Genomic DNA, 26,994 nt, shown 5'->3' on the forward strand with positions numbered 1-26,994 from the left:
TCCATATTTGGAGCCCAATAATTATTTATTGAATGGATGTATGAGAAAATTGAGGCATGGCTAGGTAAAGACAGTGGTCTAAGGTCACACAAGAAGTTACGGGCAGAACTGGGTAGAAATTCATGTTTTCTGACTCCTACTCTATTGAGTGATTCAGTACAACACCTTGTCTCTAATCAGTACTGGGTCCCCTGCCCTGTGCCCTTTGCTTTGAAAGAACCGACTATGGTGGCCCTTCTCCAGTCACATCCTGTCCCAGGGGCCAAGAAATTCTAAGAGTACATCTCCCTACTACTCTGCCCACTCTGCCTCCCCAGACGCCCCATGACACACACACATTCCAGCGAAATTCTTACGACCAGGGACCCTTAAAATTCCCTGACAAATAACTGGAAGCCTACTTTCAGGGCCCCTGCTAGCTCTTCTTTGATTGTAGACAGGATTAGTGTGCCCACACCTAAACCTTCCGAGTTGTCAAAGGACAGCTATTATAGGTAATGGAGCTTGATCAAGTTTGTTGAGATATCCATACACGTGTGTGCTGCTGCTGCTGCTGCTGCTAAGTCGCTTCAGTCGTGTCCGACTCTGTGCGACCTCATAGATGGCGGCCCACCAGGCTCCCCCGTCCCTGGGATTCTCCAGGCAAGAACACTGGAGTGGGTTGCCATTTCCTTCTCCAATGCAGGAAAGTGAAAAGTGAAAGTGAAATCCTCAGTTGTGTCCGACTCCTAGGGACCCCATGGACTGCAGCCCACCAGGCTCCTCCATCCATGGGATTTTCCAGGCAAGAGTACTGGAGTGGGGTGCCATCTCCTTCTCCATATACTTGTGTGACTCCCCTCTATAGGGTGGAAGGAGAAAAACAGATCTTGGACTGGATGCCTCTGTTTCTCCTCTTGCTATGGTCCCTCAATGTTAGCGACAGTCCTACTTACATAATAAATCTGGTTCTCCTCACATATTAAATGTCATTTAAAGGAACACTTAGTGAATATCTGTATTAGACCAGACCTTGTGGTTGGCATTTTCAAATGTGTTTTCTCATTTATGTGTTAACCTAAGAAGACTCAGAAGTGACTTGCTTAAGGACCCACAGCTGATAAGGTGCCAAGCTAAATGCGTTCTCAGGAGGTGCATCCTCAGGAAGTGTTAAGTATTCTACACTTGCCAAAATATACACACATATAAAACTATATATATATAATGCAATTGTATATATAGCTATATGTGTCATTTATATATTATATATGTTATATAAAAATGTATAATTAATATATATATCCATGTGTATGTATATATCTGTGGGGTAGATGTTTGTGTGACATATGTACATGTGTATATAGATCTTTGTACTGATAAAATAATGTTTTATTAAAAATACATGAACAATTTAAAAGAGTGTGAATAAATAGTAAATCTCAAATGCCAGGCCTTGAGTCAGAGACAGCCAAACATTCTGTAGTTGTTGTAGTCATTTTTGGTTGTTGTTAAAGATACTCATATATTTTAAACTTTCCACCAGTGATTTTGAACTTTTTTTAATCTGGATGATTTTAAATATAAGTTGTGTACAAGTGGAGAGAAAAGTATAGAGAGTTCCAGAAAAAAATCTATTTCTGCTTTATTGACTATGCCAAAGCCTTTGACTATGTGGATCACAATAAACTGTGGAAAATTCTGAAAGAGATGGGAATATCAGACCACCTGACCTGCCTCTTGAGAAATCTGTATACAGGTCAGGAAGCAACAGTTAGAACAACCTCAGATATGCAGATGATACCACTCTAATGGCAGAAAGTGAAGAAGAATTAAAGAGCCTCTTGATGAGGTTGAGAAGAGGAGAGTGAAAAAACTGACTTAGAACTCAACATTCAAAAAACTAACACCATGGCACCTGGTTCCATCACTGTGACAGATCTATTTTTATTTTCAGGGCTCCAAAATCACTGCAGACAGTGACAGCAGCCATGAAATAAAAAACACTTGCTCCTTGTAAGAAAAGGTATGACAAACCTAGACAGCATATTAAAAAGCAGAGATATTACTTTGTCAACAAAGGTTCATATAGTCAAAAGTATGATTTTTCCAGTAGTCATGTACGCATGTCCGAGTTGGACCGTAAAGAAAGCTGAATGCTGAAGGACTGATGTTTTTGAACTGTGGTGTTGGAGAAGACTCTTGAGAGTAAGGAGATCAAACCAATTGATCCTAAAGGAAATCAACCCTGAATATTCATTGAAAGGACTGATGCTAGAGCTGAAGCTCCAGTACTTTGGCCACCCGATGCGAAGAGCCAGCTCATTGGAAAAGACTCTGATGCTGAATGAGGTAGTTGGATGGCATCACTGACTCAATGGACACGAGTTTGAGCAAGCTCTGAGAGAGAGTGAAGAACGGGAAAGCCTGGCATATTGCATTTCATGGGACACGATTTAGTGAGTGAACAACAACAACTTATTTGAAAAAGTTTAGATCTAAAGGTGGAAAATTTTAACTTTTTATGTAAATTTTTTATTTTTAAAAATGCCGTACATAAATACCAATTTTATATATTTATTTTTACATTTCTTCTTTTATTTCAAAGAGGACTCAGATGAGAGTTAGATATTTAATGTTTTTATAACAATAAATACAACTTACTTGATATGTATGCATTCTGCTTCATCGTTGCTGGATTCTGTGAGACTGCAATTTTACTTTGTTATAATTGGTCTACTTTCTGCTTTTTTTTCATCTCCCTTCATTTTGAAGAGCTGTTGAAAATGATAAGCAAATAAATGCCTTTTTTTAAAAAAATCATTTCTGTGAGTGATAGAACTTGAAAGTGATGAATATGTAAAGGCAGACTCTGATTTAACACAGCGGCTTTTCTAGTTCAAATGACAGCTAACTTTTCTGAGCTAAAGTGCACCCACATCTTGGTAACAGCATTTAGAGCATAAGTAGATTATAACATTTCATGGCATGCAGAGACGTCTATACATTATTTCCAGGAATGTTGCTAGGAAATATAAATAAATAATGTTTCTAGTTGCAAGGAAATATAAATAATCCCCACCGACTGAGGCAAAGCCTAGTTATTTATTTCTATAATGACAGCAAACTATTTTTTTCTTAAGTACTTGTTTTCTAGGTGGCGTTTAAATCTGCTCTGCATTTTAATTCATTCTTCATTTTTTTGTACAGTGTACAGGGCCTGAAAGCTTTTTTTCCTGTTATTAATGAGGAATACACCTAATATTAATGAGGTGTTTTCAGGAACCTCTGGTGTGATAAATACCTTCTGTCTTCAGTGTTCCATGCCTCTCTTTTAGACAGAATTCCATCAAGAAAAAATCTTCAGAGTGATACCATCTGGAGGGCTGGACTGGGGAGGGGCCTTGCAGGGAAGATCCTCCTGAATATCTGTGTGAGAGGAGCTGAGAGCCAGCAGGCTGGGTAGAAAGAAGATTCGAAGGCTTTTTTGGAAGCTGCATTTGCAGAGCAGAACACTTTTTCCTCATTTAGGTATCCAGTGTGGCTTCGTGCTGCTGCTATTCCAGACTTACACTGTCCAGTGTGGGAACCACTAGCTGTTCAGTGGCCTTTGAGCGCTTGAAATGTGGTTAATACAAATTGGAAATGGTGTAAATGTAACATGCATGCAGGTTTTCAAAATATTTATTATGGAAAAATGCAAACTATCTCAGTTTATCTTGATTGCATGTTAAAATGATACACATTTTACATATAGACTTTTTAGAGTAATTTTAGATTTACAGCAACATTGAGCAAAAAATACAAAGTTTTTATATATGCATTTCCTGCCTCCGCCCCAGCCGAGTACACACAGCCTCCCTCACCATCAATATCCTGCACTAGGGAATTACCTTTGTTATAACTTGTAAACCATCACTGATACAAATTATCATTCAAAGTCCATATTTTACATTAGGATTCACTCTTGGTTTTGTACATTCTATAGATTTTGACAAATTTATAATGACATATGTCCACCATTATGTATCATACAGGATAGTTTCCCCATGCTGCATTTATTTATCTCTTCTCCCCAAACCCTTGGCAGCCTCTGATCTTTTTACTGTTTACAGTACTTGCCCTTTTCCGTACAGTATGTAGTCTTTTCAGATTGTGTCCTTTCACTTAATAATATGCATTTAAGAATTTTCCATGTCTTCGTGGCTTGATAGTTCATTTCTTTTTAGCACTGAATAGCATTCCAATGTATGAATATACTGCAGTTTGCTTGTCTAAAAGTGACAACATTTTAATTAAAGTCTATTAAATAAAACCCTTTGTTAAAATTATTTTCAGTTGTTTCTTTTTTACTTTTTAAATGTGGCTTCTAAAAAAATTACACCAACTGTTTAATTAAATTTCTGCTGGATAGAACTACTTTATATCTTGGTAAAACAGTGTTACTGGTAGAGTTAATCTTTAATACAACCTTCTTATTCAAACACCTGTGAAAGTTTTGCTGCCTCTGACAAAGAAGATTCTTCTCTAGTACTTGCCTGGGTTCTTGCCCTCAAACTACTTGGGATTGCCGTGCTCCTCCCCCAGCCCCTTCCAACAGAGACTTATGTTATTGAATTAACTTCGTCAAAGATCAGATGATAAATGACTAGGTCTTTTACCACCATACTAGGTTCTCTGGGGCATATGAGTATGGGGTCTGTGGCCAAGTGGCTTAAAATAAAAAGCATTTTCTTAGAAGAACCGAAATAAAACATTAAGAGTTGGTCAGTACCATCTTTCTAGACTCCACATATATTCGCAGGGCAGCAGTGGCGACGCGGACATGAACAGACTTGTGGGCACGGTGGGAGGGGAGAGGAGAAGGTGGGCTGACGAGCAGCACGGAAGCGCACACACTGCCTTATGCAAAATATCAGGATTTGCTGTCTGACGCAGCAAGTTCAAACCTGGTCTGTGACTGCCTAGAGTGGTGAGAGGGTGGGGGCGGGGAGGGGACATGTATACCTGTGGCTGATTCATGCTGATGTATGGCAGAGATCAATACAATGCTGTAAATGAAAAAGAAATTGAAAACATTAGGAGTCTTTATCTTTATATGTGACTCATACAATGTTTCTAAAAACTAATTGAAATAGGAGTTCATAATCTAATTCATTTCTCTTTTGTGTTCTCAGTGATAGTGAGATTGCCTGTAAGAGGGCCAAAATTGGTTCTTGGAGTACGACAAAAATCTTACTCTTTAGTGTATAATGCATATGCTGAGTTGTTTCAGTTGTATCTGACTCTGCAACCCAGTGGACTGTAGTCCGCCAGGCTCCTCTGTCCATGGGATTCTCCAGGCAAGAATACTGGAGTGGGTTGCCATGCGCTCCTGCAGGGGATCTTCCCGACTCAGGGATCTAATCCAGGTCTCCCACACTGCAGGTGTATTCCTTACTGCTGAGCCACCAGGGAAGCCGCACATGGGGCCCCTGCTGAACCAGTTTCTTGTAACATTTTTCTCTTCGGTCTTTTTCATATGTTGCTCCTTCTGCCTGGACATACCATCTGCAGCCCCTCCCCTTCCTTCATACACAGCTTTTCCCTGGATAACTCCCAGAAGCCTTTTAAGGTTTAACTTCCTCCCTGACCACCCAGTCCCATTCAAGCTTAGATTGTGATCATAATCCTTTATTGTGATTGTCCTTACTATTGCTCTTGCCATATAATATTATACCTGTACATTAAACTTACCTGTCTTCATTGCACTGGGAGTTCTTTAAGGGCAAGAATTAGGACATTTTATTCATCTTTTTGTCCTCTTTGGTTATTATGGGCCTCATACAGTATTTATTAAATAAAGCAACAATTTTTCTATGAGATATTTGTTTTATATAATTCCATTTAAAAGGAAAAAGAAACAAACAGAAAATAAAGCCTTGATGTTTTATTTAGCTTGTAAAGCTTTATTGCTGATAACAGTATAATTTCAGATTGGCATTTATAAATATTAAGTACAGCTCCTGGGTACCTGTTATTACCCCTGTAAAACTTGGTGAAATGTACCTGACAATCCCAGGAGAAACAGATTGGCTATTCCTCTCAGCTGGTGGTGGAGGGGTGGATTGGGGAGATACCAAGATAGGAAGCAAGGGTGGTGTTTTTCAGAAGTTTGGAGGTTGGTGAGAGGTACAGATTCATGAATGATAATAATCATTTTTCCTTACATTTGTATCATTTTTTATAGTTTACAGTACACTTATTCTTCACCAAAGTCCTAGGAAGTAGATATTATCAACTCCATTTTAAGGATGCTGCTAATAAAAGCCAGAATATGTTATGAAGGTAAGGGAGTCTTTTTTTATTATTATTTTCTAGACTTTAGGTATTTCCCCCAAATCTGAGGTCCACCAGTTTTAAATCTGTAGCGCATCACCAAATTCTGCACTTTCCTTTTGTGTAATATTGTGTAGGTACAACTCAGGCTGCAGCTTCACTCTTCAGCAGCAGGAACTACTCTCTAATGAATGATGTACTCCACACTGACAATTTCTCAAGTGAAGTGCATGAGATTAAGTTAGGTCAGTTGCTTTTCTAAGTTATCAAATCTTTTATATGTAATCCTGTATATTTACCCAAGACAAAGGCTGTGATTGCAGCTGTATGTACAGTGGACAAAGACTGGAAGGGCATGCACAGACATGGTAATCATTAGGGTGGTGGATTCAGAAGTAATTTTTTCTCTCTATATGTTAAAAATTGTATATAATTTTTAGAGTAAGTACATACCCAAGTTTTTTGCACATTAATTAAGGAAAGCTAATCGTCATCCACTTTGAATCTGATTAGATACTTAGCTAATTTAACTCAGTTGTTGAACAGCCATTTTCTTTCTGTCTTTCCACCTCCCATCAAGAAATCTCCCACCCTCTCCTCTCAGTAGCATGATAGTACTCTGTTAGAGTCATTGGCTCAAACCACAGCATCATACCACATTGATCTGGAAAGATTTGTTTCTCTATTTCATGACCTTGTCATTCCTCTTGAGAATCAGGCCTAATGAATTCTTGCTTTTCCCCTCCTAAAGCAAATTACTTTGTTCCAAAGAGGTCAATCTTGAATTTCTACTATGCCTCAAAGGGGCATGGATCAAAAATTAAAATGAAACTGGGAGCAGGAAAATTAGTTTAGAGGCTGGGCAATTGTTCACTTGAGAGAAGATGCTGAATTAGGAACCATAAGGATGAAGAGGAAGTAGATGGATTATAGAGGCATTTTAACAGACCAATTAATTAGGATGTGTTAGGGATCAAAGAAGACTCTCAGACCTCTAGCTTGGATGACTTATGTAGATACTACAACTCACAAAAATGAGTTTGTTTTGGATATGTTTAAAGTGAGATAACTTTGGATGGAGGTGGAGCCTGGTGGGCTGCCGTCTATGGGGTCGCATAGAGTCGGACATGACTGAAATGACTTAGCAGCAGCAGCTCAGTCAGTAGCTGGAAACATGTCTGTATCAGGAGAAGGGGATGAAGACTGGAGATAAAAATTTGAGAATTATTAGATTTCTTTTTTTTGTAACTACCAAAAATACATGTGATCTTTCAGTTAAAGTGACCCTCTTCCTTTGGTTCAAATTACCATCTGCTCCATAATATATATTTGAGACATTTTTACTATTTTCACACTGTTAATGAAAGGATTCTGGACCGTCATTTGCCCAGGGAGCAGCTGAGTACCTGAAACAAAGAGGAAGGTCAAAGGGAAAGAATTGATCATTTAGTGAACTCAGAAACTGTCTGTGCTCTGCATATAACAGACTGTGGGTGGTCTTCAAATGACAAAAGAGAATTTTCATGGCACTTTCTGGCAGTGTAACTCCAGAGGATTATTTTGTTTTTGTTTTGAATCACAACTTGGGTCCTAATGTGAATCTGAGCCAGAGACCTATAGGCCTCTTCTTTCCACCTGGTAGAGAGCTGGCTCAGAGTTGGCACAATCATGTAAAAGCTATTAAACAAAACTGGGCGCCCTTTGGGCCGCCATTTCAACTGACCAGTGGTTCAATGACATGTGTGTGTACTGTATATGTATATGTATATGTATATGTATATGTATATGTATAAAGAAGGCTGAGTGTCAAAGAATTGATGCTTTTGCAGTGGAGAAGACTCTTGAGAGTCCCTCAGATAGCATGGAGATCCAACCAGTCAATCTTAAAGGAAATCAATCAACCCTGAATATTCATTGGAAGGACTGATGCTGAAGCTGAAGCTCCAATACCTTGGCCACCTGATGTGAAGAGACAGCTCGCTGGAAAAGACCCTGGTGCTGGGAAAGATTGACGGCAAGAGGAGAAGGGGATGACAGAGGATGAGATGGTTGGATGGCATCACCAACTCAATGGACATGAGTTTGAGCAAACTCCGGGAGATAGTGAAGGATGGGGAAGCCTGGTGTGCCACAGTCCATTGGGTCACAAAGAGTTGGGCACGACTTAGTGACTGGACAGCAACAGCATACGTACTGGAGGGTTGCCTGACCTTTACAATAGCTGGTAGATAGGTTTCCTTAACTGAGCAGGATACATCTCTGGAAGGCCCTGGAAGCCCTTGACAGGAGAATAACCTAGTACAAGCTCCTGAGCTTTGGGGGGCACCCTTTCTAACAAGGCCATTTCCTCAGTTGGGATCTTCCATAGCATCATAGTTCCCTGCTCTTTCTTTTCCTGCAAATACGTAGAGCATTAATGTATAGAAGGGTCAGTCTCTACTCTCTACTTGAACGCTTGGCCTGATGAGTCCGGTGCAGCTATACCCAGCCTAAGCATTCCATCCTAATGAGCTCTGAGGATTGCTCTGCTCTTTCATATTTGCTTGGAAGTTTTTTCCCCAAATAAGCCTTCTTTTTTTAATTTGAAAATTAAAACACATTTTTAAAGGTTACTTTCCATTTACAGTTATTACAAAATACTGGCTCTATTCCTCATGTTGCACAATATATCCTTGAGCCTATCTTACACCCAGTTGTTTGTGCCTCCCACTTCCCCACACCTATATTGCCCCTCCCCACCTCCCCTCTGGTACCCACTGGTTTCTTCTCTGTGTCTGTATGTCTACTGCTTTTTTGTTATATCCACTATTTTGTTACTTTTTTAGAGTCTGTATATAAGTGATATATAATTATACAGTCTTTCTGTCTTTCTTTAAGTTGTCTCCCTCCAGCTTATTTCTCAGAGCATAATGTACTCTAAGCCCATCCATGTTGCTACAAATGGCAAACTTTCATTCTTTCTTATGACTGAACACCATTCTGTTGTGTATATACTATATACATATACACACATACCACATCCTCTTTATCCATTCATCTGTTGATGAACACTTAGATTGCATCTATATCTTAGTTATTATAAATAACGCTGCTATGAACGTTGTGGTGCGTGTGTCTTTTCAAATTAGTGTTTGTTTGTTTTTTGGGGGTACATGCCCAAGAGTGGAATTGCTAGATCATATGGTATTTCTGTTCGTCATTTTTTGGTGAAACTTCTTGCCGTTTTCCACAGCGGCCACACCAATTTGCATTCCCACCAACAGCGTACCAAGGGTTTCCTCTTCTCCACATCCTCATCAACATTTGTTATTTGTGTTCTTTTTGATGATAGCCATTCTGACAGGTGTGAGGTAATATCTCACTGTAGTTTTAACTTACATTTCCCTCATGATTAGTGATGTTGAGCATCTTCTCATGTGCTGTTGGGTCATCTGCATTTCCTCTTTAGAAAAATATCTATTTAGTTCTTCTGACCATTTTTAAAAATTGAAATGTCGTTGATTTACAATGTTGTGTTGGTTTTTGCTATACAGAAAAGTGATTCAGTTATACATGTATACACACTGTTTTTCATATTTTCCGTCATGATTTATTGCCGGATATTGAGTGTAGTACCTTGTGCTATACAGCAGGACTGGCCCTGTTGTTTATTCTGTATAGAGTAGTCTGTGTCTGCTAATCCCAAGCTCCTGTTTGCCCCTCTCCCTTCTCTCCGTTCCCCCTTTGGGCGCCTTCACTTTGCTCGCTCTTCCTGCGCGTCTGCTTCCGTTTCGGTAAGTAGGTCCACTGGCGTCACATTTTAGATTCCAGGTGTGAGTGATTTTGTATGCTGTTCGTCTTTCCCTTTCTGATTTCCCGTAGTGTGATAGTCCCTAGGTCTGCCCACCTTGCTGGAAATTCTTCTGCCCGTTTTTTAGCTGGGTGTTTGTTTTTCTTGATGCTGAGTTGTTGGATATCCACCCCATGTGGGTCATATCACTTGTAAATATTTTCTCCCATTCAGTGGGTTGTCGGCATTTTTGTCAATGGTTTCCTTTGATGTGCAAAAATGTTTTCGTTTAATTATGTACCATTTATTTATTTTTGCTTTTGTTTCCTTTACATTAGCAAAGTGAAAAGTGAAGTTGCTCAGTCCTGTCAGACTCTTTGTGACCCCATGAACTGTAGCCTATCAGGCTCCTCTGTCCATGGGATTTTCCAGGCAAGAGTACTGGAGTGGGGTGCCATTTCCTTCTCCAGGGGATCTTCCGGATCCAGAGAGCTTCCCAACCCAAAAAGATCTTGCTGTGATTCATGTCAAAAAGTGTCTGCCTCTGTTTTCCTCTAGGAATTTTATAACATCTGGTCTTACACTTGGGTCTTTAATTTGAGTTTATTTTTGTATATGGTGTCAGATACATCCTCTTTTATATTTACATTATGTAGCACTAGGGTTACTGTCCCTTTTGCATGATTTTGACCAACACAGATGTTTTACTCTACAAGGACTGCAAAAAGGATTTTAGTGAGAAGGACAGAAAGAAGGAAAAAAGCTGTTTTCTATTTTGAGAGCCCCAGGACAAAAAAGATTGTAATCTACCTCTAGCCCAAAGACAGCCTTAGTGCTTGGCAATTTAGTTGAGTCACATGGAGCCAAAACTGCCCCTATCACTCAGTTCTGCTTGTTTGAAGATTGGATCCACACTGGTTTTATTTTTCATCTTTTCATGCTCTCTGGTCTTTTGTGACATTTAAAATAGTAACCTGTGGTTTGAGAAGGCCATTAGTCAATTCAGTTCCTTTAACAGCATCCACCTGCTGAGCCATTGTGCTCTAGTCTTCAAGTGTCCTCTGACCTGGTTTGAAGCAGTAGCTATTTGGACAAGGCTTTCTCTTGTGTCCCAACTGTTCAAATATTAAATATCTATTCTTGGTCAAATAAGAGGAAAAAAGCTAAGTTGGTCATATCTTTTCCTGTTATGGTTGCTTTGATATTCATTTGCCCTTTCCAACACATATTGAATACTTAATAATAACTAATTTTATTAATTATTCCTTATATGTTAGTGTTATGAATTGTGTTCTCTTGAATTCCTGTGTTGAAGTCCTACCCCCCAGTACCTCAGAATGTGACTGTATTTGGAGATAGGGCCTTTAAAGACGTGATTAAGGTTAAGTGGGATAATATGGGTGGACCCTAATCCAATACTGCAGGTGTCCTTATAAGAAGAGGAGCAGGCATCAGAGATGTGTGTCCACAGACAAGATGCCATGTAAGGACTCACTGAAAAGGTGGCCATCTGCAAGCCAAGGAGAGGGGCCTTAAGATGAACCAAACCCACTGACTCTTGGATCTTGGATTTCTAGCAACCACAGCTAAAAGAAAGTGAGTTTACTTTCTTGAACCACTCACAGCCATCTCCAGGGAATAGCTGGGTAAATGTATTTGCAAATAACTATTCTTTTCCCTTTCCTTTATATACTGGTTAACACTGTGGGTCTCAAAGGTCATCAAAAGTTCAGAAACAGATATAAATATACATATAAGAACATGCAATAGAGTAAACTATTATAAAAATTCAGTGGGAGTAAGGATGAATTAATGAGTAGTTTTGGAGAATCACTTAAAAACACAATAGTTAACTCCCTTACCACACAGATTATACTAAAAATTAGCTTCAGATGAAATAAAGATTTAAATGTTAAACATGGAATATTAAAATATAAAGATGATCATTTTTATATCATCTAGGGGTACTGAAGGCATGTAAGCATAAGTGCTAAAAGAAGAAACAAAACTGGAAAAGCTAATAGATTTGATTATATATAAGCAGTATGTTTGGTCCTGGCAGAGTGGACAGGACCATCTGTGTTTCTGTGCTCAATGTTTGTGAACTCAAGGAAATGTTTATAACAATTAAACCTATCCTTCAGGTATTTTGAGGCCCAACAACATGGAACACATAAACCGGCCTCAAGAGACATTTTGGATCATCTGGTAAAGACTGTACCTCGGCAGGTTACAGCCATCTTCTGAAGCCTTAGAGATCGTCCCCAAGGGACTTTTGGGAGCACATCAAGGTGAAGTTAGAGTGAGTTCGGAGGAGGCTTGAAATTTCACTGCCAGCCGCTTAGTGAATTAGGGAAGGGCTGTGGTGGAAAATGCCCAAGTGTAATTGAGGAAGCACTGAATCTCTTCCAGGGAGAGGGTCCATCTTCCTTACAGATGGCTGCAGACCATCCTGAGCGGTGAAGCTGAAAGCTCCAATGAGTCCTCATAGTTTAATACATATAATAACATGATAGCCAATATTTATATAACATATACAGGAAGATTCTTTACCAGCTGAGCCACAAGGGAAGCCCAAGAATACTGGAGTGGGTAGCCTATCCCTTCTCCAGCAGATCTTCCTGACCCAGGAATCGAACTGGGGTCTCCTGCATTGCAGGCGGATTCTTTACCAACTGAGCTATCAGGGAAGCCCCTCACACACACAGTATTACACTTTTTATAGCACTTTTACAAATGCCCATGCTTTTTCGGAAATGGTATGGTTGGGATGAGAGATTTGAGTTTGAATGCTTTCTCAAACTCTTGTCTATATAGTCTTTGGTAAGTTACTTAACCTCTCAGAACCTGTTTTCTCCTCTGAAAAATGGTGACGGTGCTTGGGTCAAGGTGATACCCATCTTATAAGGACTGAAGAGACAAATACCTAGTATGATGTTTGAGACATAAGCAGCATTTCCATTTCTTTCCTTCTCTAAAGATTGTAATTTGTGTCAGGGGATCTCATATTTCTACAATAGTAATGATTATAAAGGTAACATTCTCTTCATATATCTCATGTTACACAGTGATTCTTAATTCTAACAATGAGGGTGGAAGTGGTGATTTATGTATGAGGTGGTGATTTATGTATTATTAAAAAGCACCCCCACAACCTCAGTGAGAATCTTTGGTCTACTTTGATATACCCCAAGGATCTCTTACTACTTTGATATTTTTTGTTTGGTATTTTTACTCATAGCATTATTTCAATAAAGTGAGGATTTGCCTTCATGGGAAGATAATACCTTAAGCAAATGAAAGTGGTGGTTGAGAAATTACCTTCTCATGTGTAGCTAGATGCCAGGGAGCATTTTTTTCTTGGCGTAGGGGTGCATGGGGGGTTTTGATGAAAAGAATGGTGAAAAGACAGAGTCCTCAGAGCCTAGAGGAGAGGGGATTGGGCTGTATGGGAGAAAATGGATTAAAGGGACGATGAGTGGAACTGAAGACAATCACTATTTTTCTCATGGATCCACATTTAGCAGGCTGTGACTTGGCTTCTTCTGGGGCCACCTGCTGGCTGTTAATAGAAACTGCTGTGTCTATGCTGTAAACTTGTCACGTTTCCAGTCTCATCTACCCTTGTTATGAGACCTGGCCCCACCACTTGAGTCATATAGGGCTATCTTAGCCAACTCATCAAAGTCATATTAAGTACCATAAGGTCCTGGAATTTTGTCTGTGAAAACCTAGTAGTTCTTCTTATGATACATAAATAGTAACAAATAAATTTTGGCAGCTGCAAATATGGAAGGCAAAGAGACGGGAAATGGTTACAGTTTGCTGTGACTCACTCACAGGATAGATGAACTGAGTGTTACTTTTGTTTAAAGAGTGTGATACAGGACCAAGATATCCATAAAGTTCTTATTTGAAGTATTTTTTAGAGTTTTGGGTTCAGTTCAGTTCAGTCGCTCAGTCATGTTCAACTCTTTGCAGCCCCTGGACTGCAGCACCCTGTCCCTGTCCATCACCAGCTCCCGGAGCTTACTCAAACTCATGTCCATTGAGTTGGTGGTGCCATCCACCCATCTCATCCTCTCTAGTTCCCTTCTCCTCCTACCTGCAATCTTTCCTGTCATCAGGGTCTTTTCAAATGAGGCAGTTCTTCACATCAGGTGGCCAGAGTATTGGAGTTTCAGCTTCAGCATCAGTCCTTCCAATGAATATTCAGGACTGATTTCCTTTAGGCTGGACTGGTTGGATCTCCTTGCAGTCCAAGGGACTCTCAAGCGTCTTCTCCAATACCACAGTTCAAAAGCATCAGTTCTTCGGCATTCAGCTTTCTTTATAGTCCAACTCTCACATCCATAAATGACTATTGGAAAAACCAAAGCTTTGACTAGATGGACCTTTGTTGGCAAAGTAATGTCTCTGCTTTTTAATATGCTGCCTAAGTTGGTCATAGTTTTTCTTCCAAGGAGCAAGTGTCTTTTAATTTCACGATTGCAGTCACCATCTGCAGTGATTTTGGAGCCCCCCAAAATAAAGTCCGACACTGTTTCCATTGTTTCCCCATCTACTTGCCATGAAGTGATGGGACCAGATGCCATGATCTTAGTTTTTTTTCACTCTCCTCTTTTACTTTCATCAAGAGGCTCTTTAGTTCCTCTTCACTTTCTGCCATAAGGGTGATGTCATCTGCATACCTAGGTTATTGATATTTTTCCCGGCAATCTCAATTCCAGCTTGTGCTTCATCCAGTGCAGCATTTCTCAATTTCTCATGATGTACTCTGCATAGAAGTTAAATAAGCAGGGTGACAATATATAGCCTTGATGTATTTCTTTCACTACTTGGAACCGGTCTGTTGTTTCATGTCCAGTTCTAACTGTTGCTTCCTGACCTGCATACAGATTTCTCAGGAGGCAGGTCAGGTGGTGTGGTATTCCCATCTCTTGAAGAATTTTCCACAGTTTGTTGTGGTCCACACAGTCAAAGGCTTTGGTATAGTCAATAAAGCAGAAGTAGATGTTTTTCTGGAACTCTCTTGCTTTTTCAATGATCCAGTAGATGTTGGCAATTTGATCTCTGGTTCCTCTGCCTTTTCTAAATCCAGCTTGAACATCTGGAAGCTCATGGTTCATGTACTGCTGAAGGCTGGCTTGGAGGATTTTGAGCATTACTTTGCTAACGTGCAAGATGAGTGCAGTTGTCCAGTAGTTTGAGCATTCTTTGGCATTGCCTTTCTTTGGGATTGAAATGAAAACCGACCTTTTCCAGTCCTGTGGCCACTGCTGAGTTTTCCAAATTTGCTGGCATATTGAGTGCAGCACTTTCATAGCATCATCTTTTAGGATTTGAAATAGCTCAACTGGAATTCCATCACTTCCACTAGCTTTGTTCACAAGGGATCTTAAAATTGAAAGTGCTAAGAATACTTCTTAGTCCAGACAGTTAGATTTGAACTGAAGAGATAAGATAATGCTGCAGGTCAAATTATGACTTTGAGAAGAGACAGGCATATCATTATCTGGGGGAGCTGTGCCACTCATAGACACAGAGGCTCCTTGAGTGACAACTCCAGACCCCCCCCCCCCTTCTAAGTGGTGACTTAACCTCTTTGGCCTCTTTGGCAGGTGCTATCAGTAAATAAGGCTTCCTAGGAGTGTCTGCTTGATCCTTTTCTAAGAGCAAACTTCCAAGGACTACCTAGGCCCCATCCTTATTTTGTCGTCGTCTTAATAGTGTCCAAGTACTCAGCAATGAAAAACAATAAACGAAACATGTCTGAGTTTGTGTTAAGCTGCATTTGTAGACAGAAGAGAAGAGTGAAATCATAGTGCAGAGGACCACTCAGAGACAGCCTAAATAAAAGTTTTGCTTTAGGGAAGTAGAATTTAAGGAAAGAAAAAAGAGAGCATTTCTCAGGTTCTGTTTTTGTGACTGTTAGTTTTTACTCATGGCTTGCATACTGAAACTCCTGGATGATTGATGTCAAAAAAGAAATAAGACAAGGTTAGAAGGAGAAAGGCGCTTGGGCATATATTGGGACAGTATGAATTAGAGCAGCCAATTGGCTGTTAGGAGACTTACCAGCTGAAGGGAGATTAGGAATTACAAATTTCATTAATAGAAGCTTTATTATGTGGTAACGACCCCCTGCATATCCCATCTCCCAATTAACAATGTAGAGATTGAAGTCAGTATACACTCACAACAAATCTGGGCATAGCTGGTAGCCAATACTTCTCCTCAAAGTTTGACTTGTTCCCTCAAACTGTTATACTTCAGAAATATGCTAGCTTTTGGCATCCAGAGTTGCGCTTCCTTGGATGCGGCGCACATCGTGCTCTCGCCTTTGTACTTCAGGTAATATGATGCATCTGTTGTCTAAGGCATCTGCACACCACTGCGTACTCAGAGACAAGGCCAAAGAAGCAACACGGGTTGGGAGTGGTTGTGCTTTCACGGTTTACTCTCTGAGTTTGAAAGTGAAAGTTGCTCAGTCACATCTGACTCTTTGCGACCCCATGGACTATATAGTCTATGGAATTCTCCAGGCCAGAATACTGGAGTGGGTAGCCTTTCCCTTCTCCAGGGGATCTTCCCCACCCAGGGATCGAACCCAGGTCTCCCGCATTGCTGGCAGATTCTTTACCAGCTGAGCCACAAGGGTTAGCATTATTCTCTTCTTGCAGAAGACCTTTGAGAACAGAGGTATTTCAAAGTCCCCTGGGAATTTGCCCTTTGGCAATTAAAAATTTTTTTAATGTTTTACTCTTCCACCAACTGCTGGTATGATTTTGGGCAAATTATATAGCCTGAGGATAGCTAATTACTCACACTTTACCCTGGGCCTCGGAATCTTCGTCTGAAAAGTGGAAGGACTAGGAACGAGGATTCTGAAGATTTGAGAATTTAATAATTCCTGAGTAGTCAAAGTCAGATTTTTTTTTTTGATCCTAGGGTAATGAGTTTGGGCACTGATATGTATTCTCCTTCAAATGGGAGATTTGCCTCAAGCCTACTGTATGTTCCCAGGTGGAGACTTGGCAGGCTGGTAGAGCCGAATGCAGTTTCCTTAAGAAAACTAGAAACTAGACCAAGCCACCTTGCCATAGGCTCCTATCATTTCCACTCATTCATTTATTCATCATTCAACAAACATTTATTGAAGGTCTGCTATGTGCTGAGTACTAATCTTTAGAACCTGATCTATGGCTTTTTATCCATTTTCCCTTAAACTCACGTTCTTCGACAAAATAGGCAGACAGCAGCATAGGAAATGTGTATTTAATCCTTCTCTTGAATGGTCAGAACTCTAAAGTCAAGTTTTCTATAACAAAATGTAATATAAGCACAATTGGTCCAAAGTGCCAGGGAGGGCAGTAGGCACCACGTGAAAAATACAGGGATGGAGTTAGAAACAAAACCTCTTTTCTAGCAGGGCTTCAGTTCTGAGGGCCTCATTTCAAAGGTTCATTGCCCTTGCTTTTGGAAGTCTCTGCTTCAAGGAAGTTACATGTTTTTGTTGCCTTAATTTGAATTTTGACTAGGCAGAGTCCTGAGATCTAAATTCAGAGTGAGAGAACTTGCGGTGAAATTCAGGCAGCTGTCTCACCGGACTTGGTTTGTAGAGTAGGAAAAAAAGGAAAGGCAAGTGGGAGCTCCAACCAGCTGAGGGTAATCCCATCAGGAATTCCTGGTTGCCTGAAACTGAGTTCTGGCTCGCTCTGCTGAGGCAGCAGCCAGAGAGACACAAGCTAATGCCTGATTTTAGGAAGCAAACAGCTTTGTTTGCTCCCCTCCTTTCTAGATACTTTCCTACTCTACATCAGAGTTTCTTAATCTCAGCACCGCTGCCTGTTGGGGCTGGATAATTCTTTGGTGTAGATGGACGGCCTGTACATTGCAGGATGTTGAGCAGCGGCCTGGGTTCTCTCCACTAGATGCCAGCAGCACCCCCAAGTTGTGACCACAAAGCTGTCTCCAAAATTTTTGACTGTCTCTGGGGGTGGTACAGAATCACCTGTTTGAGTCCCACTGCTCTAGATGCTGGTGAAAACTGAGGTGATCACTGTCTGATCAGGATATAAAGAAGAAGCCTCAAAGCTTGTGATGACATAATATTACACATGGTCAAGATGAGAGGTCCTTTCCCTGGACCATTCAAGGATAAGCATCATCTGAGAAGTAAAATAGCATTAGTTTGTTTTAAAAATAAGATGCTGACATAGTTTAGAAAATCAGTGTCACCCAACTACATTTTTAATGTTAAAATTATGATCATTTTCTACATTTTTTCTTGGCATTTGTCAGATGGGAGGAGATGCCAGGGCATTTTTGCATTTTAATGAAAAGTGAATCATTCGACCCATCATTAAAATGTGTGCGTGCATGCTTAGTCACTCAGTCATGTCCAGCTCTTTGCAACCCCATGGACTGTAGCCCTCCAGGTTCCCCTGTCCATGGGATTCTCCAGGCAAGAATACTAGAGTGGGTTGCCATTTCCTTCTCCACAGGATCTTCCCAACCCAGGGATCATACCTGGTCTCCTACACTGCAGGCGGATTCTTTACAGTCTGAGCCACTAGGGAAGCCCACTAAAATGCAGCCGCCTCTAAATTGTGAAGTGGCAGCACATTATCAACTTCTAACTGAATCCACTACAGTTTAATTTGTGGATTATAAAACATGGTTATAGTGCAATCAGAACTTTCTAGAAACTTCCTCAGAGCAACATCACTGCAATATAGCTAAAGATTCAGCGACAAAAGAGATGCAATATCCCATTGTCTCCTTGTGTGGGAATGGTGAGGTCCCTGAGATATGGGGATACACTTGTCCCACATGCATTTTACTTGGCAGTATTAATACACTTCTCTGGTTCAGATGAATTATTTCGCAACTTTTAATATATGTCTTTGAAGATAAATTTATCTTGTTCATATTGAAGTCTTCCGTGGGTTGCTTTTGGCTTCTTTCTGCTTCTTGATCTTATTTGTTCACTCCTGAGTTCTAGATGTGAATTCATTTCCCCCCAGAAATATAAAACTAGGTCATATCTTGTGGTGAAATAGTTCTACAGATTCCTGGGATTCTGAAAATAATAGCAATAAGATACCATTACAGCCATTCAGCAAACACTTATCAAACACTGAAAGTCTCCCTTCCACTGTATATTTCTTGTTCAGAACTTGATTTGTTTTTCTGTATTTTGATGATATTCTATTGAGGCCACATGGTGTCATGGGTCGCTAGGGGAAAGGAGATGACTTGAGTCTCCCCTTAATAAGGGGATCATCCTCACAGCAAACAGGAACTGAGAGGGGAGCTATGGGCAAGCTTCTAGATCGAAGTAGAAAGATGACTTCTGAGTTCTCAGCCAAGGAATGTGTGTGACCTAAAGTGTCATGGTAAGTTATAATGTGTATCTCAAGTAATGATCTCTTCATTTGTTTTTAAAAAAATGATTTAAGGTTACCCCCCTATAGTTCTAGAGAGAAAAAAGTGAAGCTATAGCTAACCAGGTGACAGTATATAACTCTTTTCATACTGCATGTGAACATATATTCTTGTATGTCTTATTTTATTAAAAAAAGATTGTAAATCACTGCTATAAGGGAATACAAATAAAGATGAATAGGCTATACTTTATAGGTCAGATTATCTAGCTGTAGTATATTAAAAACTCATTTACAGTGTTATGAGAATCAAGGAAAGAAGAAAGGGTTCCTTCTAATGAGATCCTCAAAGGATAGTTTCCTCAGAGAAACCTCCCTCCAGTGACAACCACGGAGTTTGGAAATGATGGAAATTGGTAGATTTCCTTACAGAAAAATCTCTTCTGTACACTGCACCATAGTGTTTGGGGAACAAGAGAAAAAATGAAAAGCAGGTCAAGAGATCCCCAGCCAAGATGGTGGAGTAGAAAGGCCCTGAGCTCATTTTCTCTCATGGGCACACCAAAGCACAGCCATTTGCAGAACAGCCATCGATGAAACAGACTGGGATCTACCAGAAAAGATCTGCAACTAAAGATGTAAAGAAGGAACTACCGTGAAACGGGTAGGAGAGGCAGACTCGTGATGTAATCAAGTCCCCTACTCCAAGGTGTGTGACCCACAAACGGGAGGATAATTACCTTGCAGAGGTACTCCCCAAAGAGTGAGAGATCTGAGCTCCACCTCAGGCTCCCCAGCCCAGGAAGATAAGCTTCCAGAACACTTGGCTTTGAAGGCCAGCGGGGCTTACTATTAGGAGAGCAAAAGAGCTGGGGAAGAAAGACTCCACTGTTAAAGGGTGCACATAAAGTCTCACATGCTCTGGAACCCAGGCAGAAGTAGTAATCTGATCGGAGCCTGGGTCAGACCTACCTACTGATCCTGGAGAGTCTCCCAGAAAGGCAGGAAGCAACTGCACGTCACCCTGGGAATACAACTGCTGATGGCAGCCATTCTGGGGAGCTTCTACCATGTGGACACTGACAAACACCAGTGTGTAATTCTGCCTGTAGCTCATTAGCACCAAGACCTGGCCCTACTCAACATTATAAGTCACCAGTGCTCGGATGTCTCTGGCCAGGCAACTAACTGGGCAGCGACACAGCTCTGCCCATCAGCATACTGGCTGCCTTAAGATTACCTGAGACCATAGCTGCCTCTGGATGTGGCCTTACCCACCAGAGGGCCCAGGACCTAACTCCATCCTCCAGTGGGCAGGTACCAGCCCTAGAATCCCCTGGGCCTGGATGCTGCCCTTCAGGAAGCCTGTTCTAGCCTCTGGGCCAGCTTCAGCCACAAGGGGGCAGACACTACATGCAAAAAACCGCAATCCCAGAGCCTGCAGACCTAGCCTGCCTACCAGCAAGTCAGACCCTGCCCTGAGAACCAGATGGGCCCCAGCCCTGCCCTCTAGCAGGCCAACACAAACTTTGAGACACCCAGACCCTGGTCCCAACTGTATCAGGAGTGCCCCTTCCCCCTCCCCCAACAATCCAAGACCAGCTCTGGGCCCTGCAACCAGATTCCAGGACATAGCTTTGCCCACCAGCAGATTGGCACTGACATGCTTGCTGTCACTCACCAGACAACATTACCAGAGTTCCCTGGACCCTGACTCCAGCCATCCATGACCCAGCACTAGCCCTGGGTCCCCCTAAGGTTCCATAGTCAGCTTCCCCTGTAGCTCACAGCCTCAACTCATGTGGATGGCCTGGATACCAATTGGACTAGGGGTCAACCAAACCTATTAGACCTCCCACATAGACAACCTGAAACAACAGGAGGACCCATGCAACCCTCATATAAAGTACTCAAGAGCGTATAGTTTGGGTGATGAGAGGGGAGTGTGCTGTTGGGACACCTAAGAGGTCTCCTACAAAACAGCACTTCTCCAAGGTGGAAGTCGGACACGACTGAGCGACTTCACTTTCACATTTCACTTTCATGCACTGGAGAAGGAAATGGCAACCCACTCCAGTGTTCTTGCCTGGAGAATCCCAGGGACAGGGGAGCCTGGTGGGCTGCCGTCTATGGGGTCGCACAGAGTCGGACACGACTGAAGTGACTTAGCAGCAGGATGGGAAAATGTAACCAACCTACCAGATACATAAAAATACAAACAGCTTAGCAAAACGAGGTGACAGAGCAAGGTGTTCCAGACAAAAAAACAAGATAAAACCTCAGAGAACAACCAAGTGGAGCTAGGCAGTCTACCTGGGAAAGAGTTCAGGGCAGTGACTGTAAAGATGATCAAAGAAACAGGGAGACACAAAGAGTGAGAAGTTGAACGTTTTTAACAAAGAGAAAATATATAGAACAACCAAACAGAGATGAAGAGTAGAATAGCTGAAATGAAAAATAAACCAGAAGGAACCAACATTAGAGCAAATGATGGATGAGTGAACTGAAAGACAGTAGTGGAATCATTGATGCTGAACAGAAAAAAAAAAATGAAATGAGAGTTTAAGAGACCTCTGGGGCAACATCAAGTGCACTAATATTCATGTTACAGGGGTCCCAGAAGGAGAAGAGAGAGACAGAAAAGGACTGAGAACATATTTGAAGACATAATAGCTGAAAACTTCTTTCCTCTGGAAAACGAAGCAGACATCCAACTCCAGGAAGTGCAGAGAGTCCCACATGGGAGCCAAACAGGAACATATGAAGACACATTGTCATTAAAATGGCAAAATCTAAAGGTAAAAAAATATGAAAAGCAGCAAGGGGAAGGCAACAAATAACATACTAGCAAACTCCCAGAAGGCCATCAGCTGACTCTTCAGCAGAAACTCTGCAGTGCAGAAGGGAATGGCGCAATATGTTTAAAGTGGTGAAAGGGAAAACCTACAGCCGAGAAACTTCTAGCCAGTAAGACTCTCCCATTCAGATTCCATGGAGATATCAGCAACTTCACAGGCAAGCAGAAGTTCAGCACCACCAAACCAGCTTTACAAGAAATGTTAAAGGAACTTGTCTAATTTAAAAAGAAAAGGCCAAATCTAGAACCATGAAAATTATGATAGGAAAAAGCTCATAGGTAAAGGCCGACATAAAGGTAGGGAATCATGTCATGCACAAAGCTAGTAGGAAGGCTGAAAGACAAAAGCGGTAAAAATCATCTCTATCTTTAGTCAGCAGCTAAGGGATACGTAAAACAATGAGATGCGAAATGTGATATCGAAAACAGTAATCAAGACGGGAGGAGAGCCCAAATGCAGAGTTGTACTTTGAAATTAAGAGATCAGCAACTTAATACAATCATGTGTATATTTTATTGCTATTTAAAAGCCTCATGGTAACCACAAACCAAAAACTTTTGCTAGCTGCACAGAAAAGTAAAAGGAGTCCAAACATAATAGTAAAGATGGTCCTCAAGTCACAAGAGGACAAAAGAAGAAAGGGGCAAAAAAGCCTTAACAAAAGGAACCCCCCAGACCATTAACAAAAATGACAATAAGAATATACATATCAATAATTACTTTAAATTTAAATCGGCTAAATGCTCCAATCAATAGACAATCAATAGTGGCTGGATGGATAGACCTGTATGTATGTTGCCTACAAGAGACTCACTTCAGATCTAAAGACACACAGGGACTGAAAGTGAGGCGGGAAAAGATACTCTACATAAGTTGGAATCAAAAGAAAACTAGGGTAGCAAAACTTACATCAGATGAGATAAACTTTAAAATAAAGACTGTTATAAGAAACAAGGACACTATATAATGATCAAAGAATCAATCCAAGATGAAGATATAACAATTGCGAATATATATGCACCTACTATAGTAGCACTTAAATACATAAAGCAAATATTAATGGATATAAAGGGAGAAATCAACAGTAACTCAATAATAGTAGGGGACTTTAAAACCTCACTTACGTTAATGGACAGGTCATCCAGACAGTATAAAGTCTCCGGTTGGTCTAATGTGTCATTTAAGGCTAGTGTTTCCTTACTGATTTTATATATATTTACCTAACATTTCATCTGAAAACATCAGAATACATATTCTTTTCAAGTATACATAAAACATTCTCCAGGGTAAATCACATGCTGCTGTGCAGCAAAGCAAGCCTTGGTAAATTAAAAAAAAATTGAAATCATGTAAAAATATCTTTTCCAATCACAATGCTGTGAAACTAAAAGTCAACTATAAGGAAAAAAGACTGCCAAAAAAAAAAAACCCCAACAAACCCACCATGTGGAGCCCAAAGACCATGCTACTAACCAACCAATGAGTCAATAAAGAAATCAAAGAGGAAATTTTAAAAATGCCTGGAGATAAATGAAAATGAAAACACAATCCAAAAATCTGTGCAAACAAAAATCTATACAACAAACGCATGTTGTTTATAGCAAAACAAGCTTAACTCAGGAAACATGATCTGACCTGATCACCACAGCAGCCCCAAAAGAAAGAGTTTCCTCTAATTATTTGCAATTTTTGTAATCTTTGCAATTTTTATAATATTCATGTACTACCTTTATCCACATATATAACATTATATTTTTAATTAAATCACTATTTTAAAAAGTAAATAATTTTTCTTTTTTAGCATACTCAAAAAAGCAAAGCAGCTAACAGATTTTTGCCTGCCTTTGAGGACTTAACTAGGCAAAGAATATATGTGCCTTAGAGAGTGTAAGATACTACAAATTATACAGGCTCACCAAAGGGATGTGAAATAAACGGACCATTAGGAAATGGGTGAAGGAAGTGTGGACCTGAGTTACCATAGAGTAGAGGAGATTTCCAAGAAGGGAGAGAGAGGGAGCAAGGACAGAGAGGGAGCAAGGACAGAGAGCAGTGGTAGATAGCCGAGAGAAGGAGGAGACTTAAGAAGAAAAAGTTAGAGAAGTGTGACTGCAGAGCTGAGGACTTAACTCTGATGTGACAGTGCCCTGAGAGTCACTTTTGGTTGCAGAGTAAAGGAATGCTATGATGAAAATAGCATTTGAATTTTTTAAATTCTGGCTCCTTGTTTCCTATCACCTGAAAGGAAGGATAAGTACAAGATTTTAGAACTATTTGGGGCATGAAATGATGAAGCTGGATTAGGGTAGTCTGAAAGATATGGGCAAATACTGTACAGCTTGGTATCAAATTGACCTGAGGACAGATGGGGGACAAAAATAGCTCTAAGGTCGTGAGGCTGGTGCATGGTGGCAGTCCACTGAGTAAAGTGGTAGTGTTGACTGTAACTTCATAAGCTCAGTGGTATGCAAATCCTGCATACAGAAGAATCTTTAGAAAGAAATGTCCTACCAATAATTAGAGCCAAAGGACTGAAGGGACAGCGGGAAGTCTCAGCAGGAAGGCCAGTTGGTGAGTGCTTTGTCCAGTCTCTAGTCAACGGGGGCTTTGTTGTTGGGGGGTGGGCGCTGCTGGGTGGGGAGAAGCTGCTTACGTGATTATGCTCATGTCATGCTTCTTTGTGAAATTCAGAGAAATGAGTCAGGGCCAAGTAGCTCTTTCGCTTTCAGTAAGCTGTTTTCCTTCAAGGATGACTCAATAAACGAAAAGGTGTTTGAATTTATACAAATACTTGAATTGTATAGAGTTGGTTTTCCTGTAAGTCTGTCAGGGAGGTCTATACTCTTTGTTAACAAGTGCTTACCTTTTACAATTGCGGTGGAAATAGTGCCTACTGCCCTGACATTATTAATGTTTCTCTCTGAGGCTGATGCTGGGGACTGCTTGATTCTTGTTAGGGACACGAGCATAATCATACACAGAGGATCCCCAACACCATTTGTGATTCATCTCACCTGTCATACAATGACTTTGCATGTTTCTGTGTAACCAAGGTATGTTATTTTAGCATCAGATAAAAGCAGAGTGGCAAGAGTACCCAGTCGATGGCAGAAGAAGCAGAGACACGCAGGGAAGCCTTTGAGTTCAGCAGCTGTAGGTGACTTCGCCTTTTAATCTCCGAGTCTGTAAAGGAAGAGAAAAAAGTTCAGGATCAAGGAGGAAAAGGTGATGTCTTCTTCACATGGCTGGTTAACAAAGAAAAGTACCCCCAAAGAAGAACGGGTTGTTCCTAATATAACTTGTGCCCTAATTTGGGGGGAATTTTGTAACCCATTCTCCACCTTTCTGTAACTGTCTTAAAAGCAGAGCTTTCCCTTTCTTGAGAGATGTTCCATTCTCTCTTCCAGTCCAGTGAGCACTCAGCCAAATGAAAAATGATGCCAATAAACAGATTGCTATTGGTTACCAAATAAAAAATAGGCTAAACCAACAGCCACCGCCAGTCCTTGGTTTCAGACACATTTTTTTCCCTCTAGACAGTGACCTTTACAGGTTCTGTGTCATTTGCTTTCATCACAGCACTACCAAGTAATGAGAAAATATTGTTCTCATTTTGAAGTAGAGAAAGGCCAAAGTGAAGAATTAAATTATTCTTTACTCTATTTTGTCCCTAGACAGTCCAGTGTCATTTAGTTCATTTCACGCTGACACTTAATAGCTGTGTGACTTCAGGCAAGTTTAGGCAAGTTAATCTATATGTGCCTCAGTTTCTTCATCTATAAGATAAGGCTAAAATAATCATCAACTTCTTAGGGTTCTTATGAGGATTAATGAGTTAATATGTATAAACACTTAGAATAGAACCTAGCCCCATAGTAAGCACTCAATAAGTATTAGCTATAAAAATAACAGTAACCCCACTCAAGCCTAATAAACATTGCTTCCATTAAGTTCATCATTTCTAAATCCACCTCCTTAGCCCCAATTCTGTCCTAAATTCCACATCTGTATTTATAATTACTACTACTGTATGTCAGTTTAAAAATGTAATATTTAGCAAATATTTTTGAGTGCTTGTTGTTTGAATTCAGAGGAGTCCAATAAACACCCTCTCCCCCACTGAGCTCTGAACCAGTTAAAGAGTAAGATGAAAAAAGTGAGGCAACCGGAAGACTAAAATCACCTTTATTCCTGATAAAGCTGATAATAAAGAATTATGCTTTGTCTGCAGGGAAGTAGGCTGCAGGCATCTTAAGACTGGGGCCTGCTTTCTCCCGCAAGGGCAAATCCTGCCCCTGAAAACTGATGGCTCAGAGGAGCTAATTTCTGGTTAGCTAGAGAGAAAGGAACATAATTCCTTATGTTACAGAATAACACAAGCAGCTCAGCTCTTGTGTTGAGCCACTTATGCTTCCCCTAATAAACTCACTGATGGGGTGAAGTTAATTCCTCCTCCTCTGAGAAAGAGGGAAAGAGGGGAGAAGAGAGAGACTAGAAGGGTCGCACTGGTAGTATGGGGCTCTTCCCGTGGAAGAAATCTGTGGCGTAGGGATGAAGCAGCCTCCCCCAGGCTTGTCATGTGCTGGGTCATGTGCTAAGCACTGGACATCTCTGCATTTGTTCACAGTGGACACTTTCAGCACAGCATCTCTAAAATCTTTAATTTCTTACCAAACACGTTGCT

At 40.7% G+C, this 26,994-nt stretch overlaps 1 protein-coding gene across 3 annotated transcripts in view; it reads right to left on the reverse strand.

Annotated features, from left to right (window-relative positions):
- Positions 1-2,793: 2,793 nt before the first annotated feature.
- The window catches only part of VTCN1 (V-set domain containing T cell activation inhibitor 1), an 86,834-nt gene continuing 62,633 nt past the window's right edge, over positions 2,794-26,994 (reverse strand). The window contains exons 5-7 of one of the 3 annotated variants that reach the window (XR_003590460.2): positions 25,325-25,493; positions 4,984-5,027; positions 2,794-4,250 (exon numbers count right to left, since the gene is read on the reverse strand). Coding sequence is in view for 2 of the 3 variants with exons in the window: in XM_042253113.1 (XP_042109047.1) it covers positions 25,369-25,493 (125 nt within the window). In the remaining variant the exon portion in view is untranslated. Of the gene's footprint in view, positions 5,028-18,294; positions 19,149-25,324; positions 25,494-26,994 lie in introns of those variants that run through there. The other 2 variants (XM_042253113.1, XM_012179414.5) reach the window with 2 other exon arrangements.

This window comes from Ovis aries, chromosome 1 (genome assembly GCF_016772045.2).
Source record: "Ovis aries strain OAR_USU_Benz2616 breed Rambouillet chromosome 1, ARS-UI_Ramb_v3.0, whole genome shotgun sequence".
NCBI lineage: Eukaryota > Metazoa > Chordata > Mammalia > Artiodactyla > Bovidae > Ovis > Ovis aries.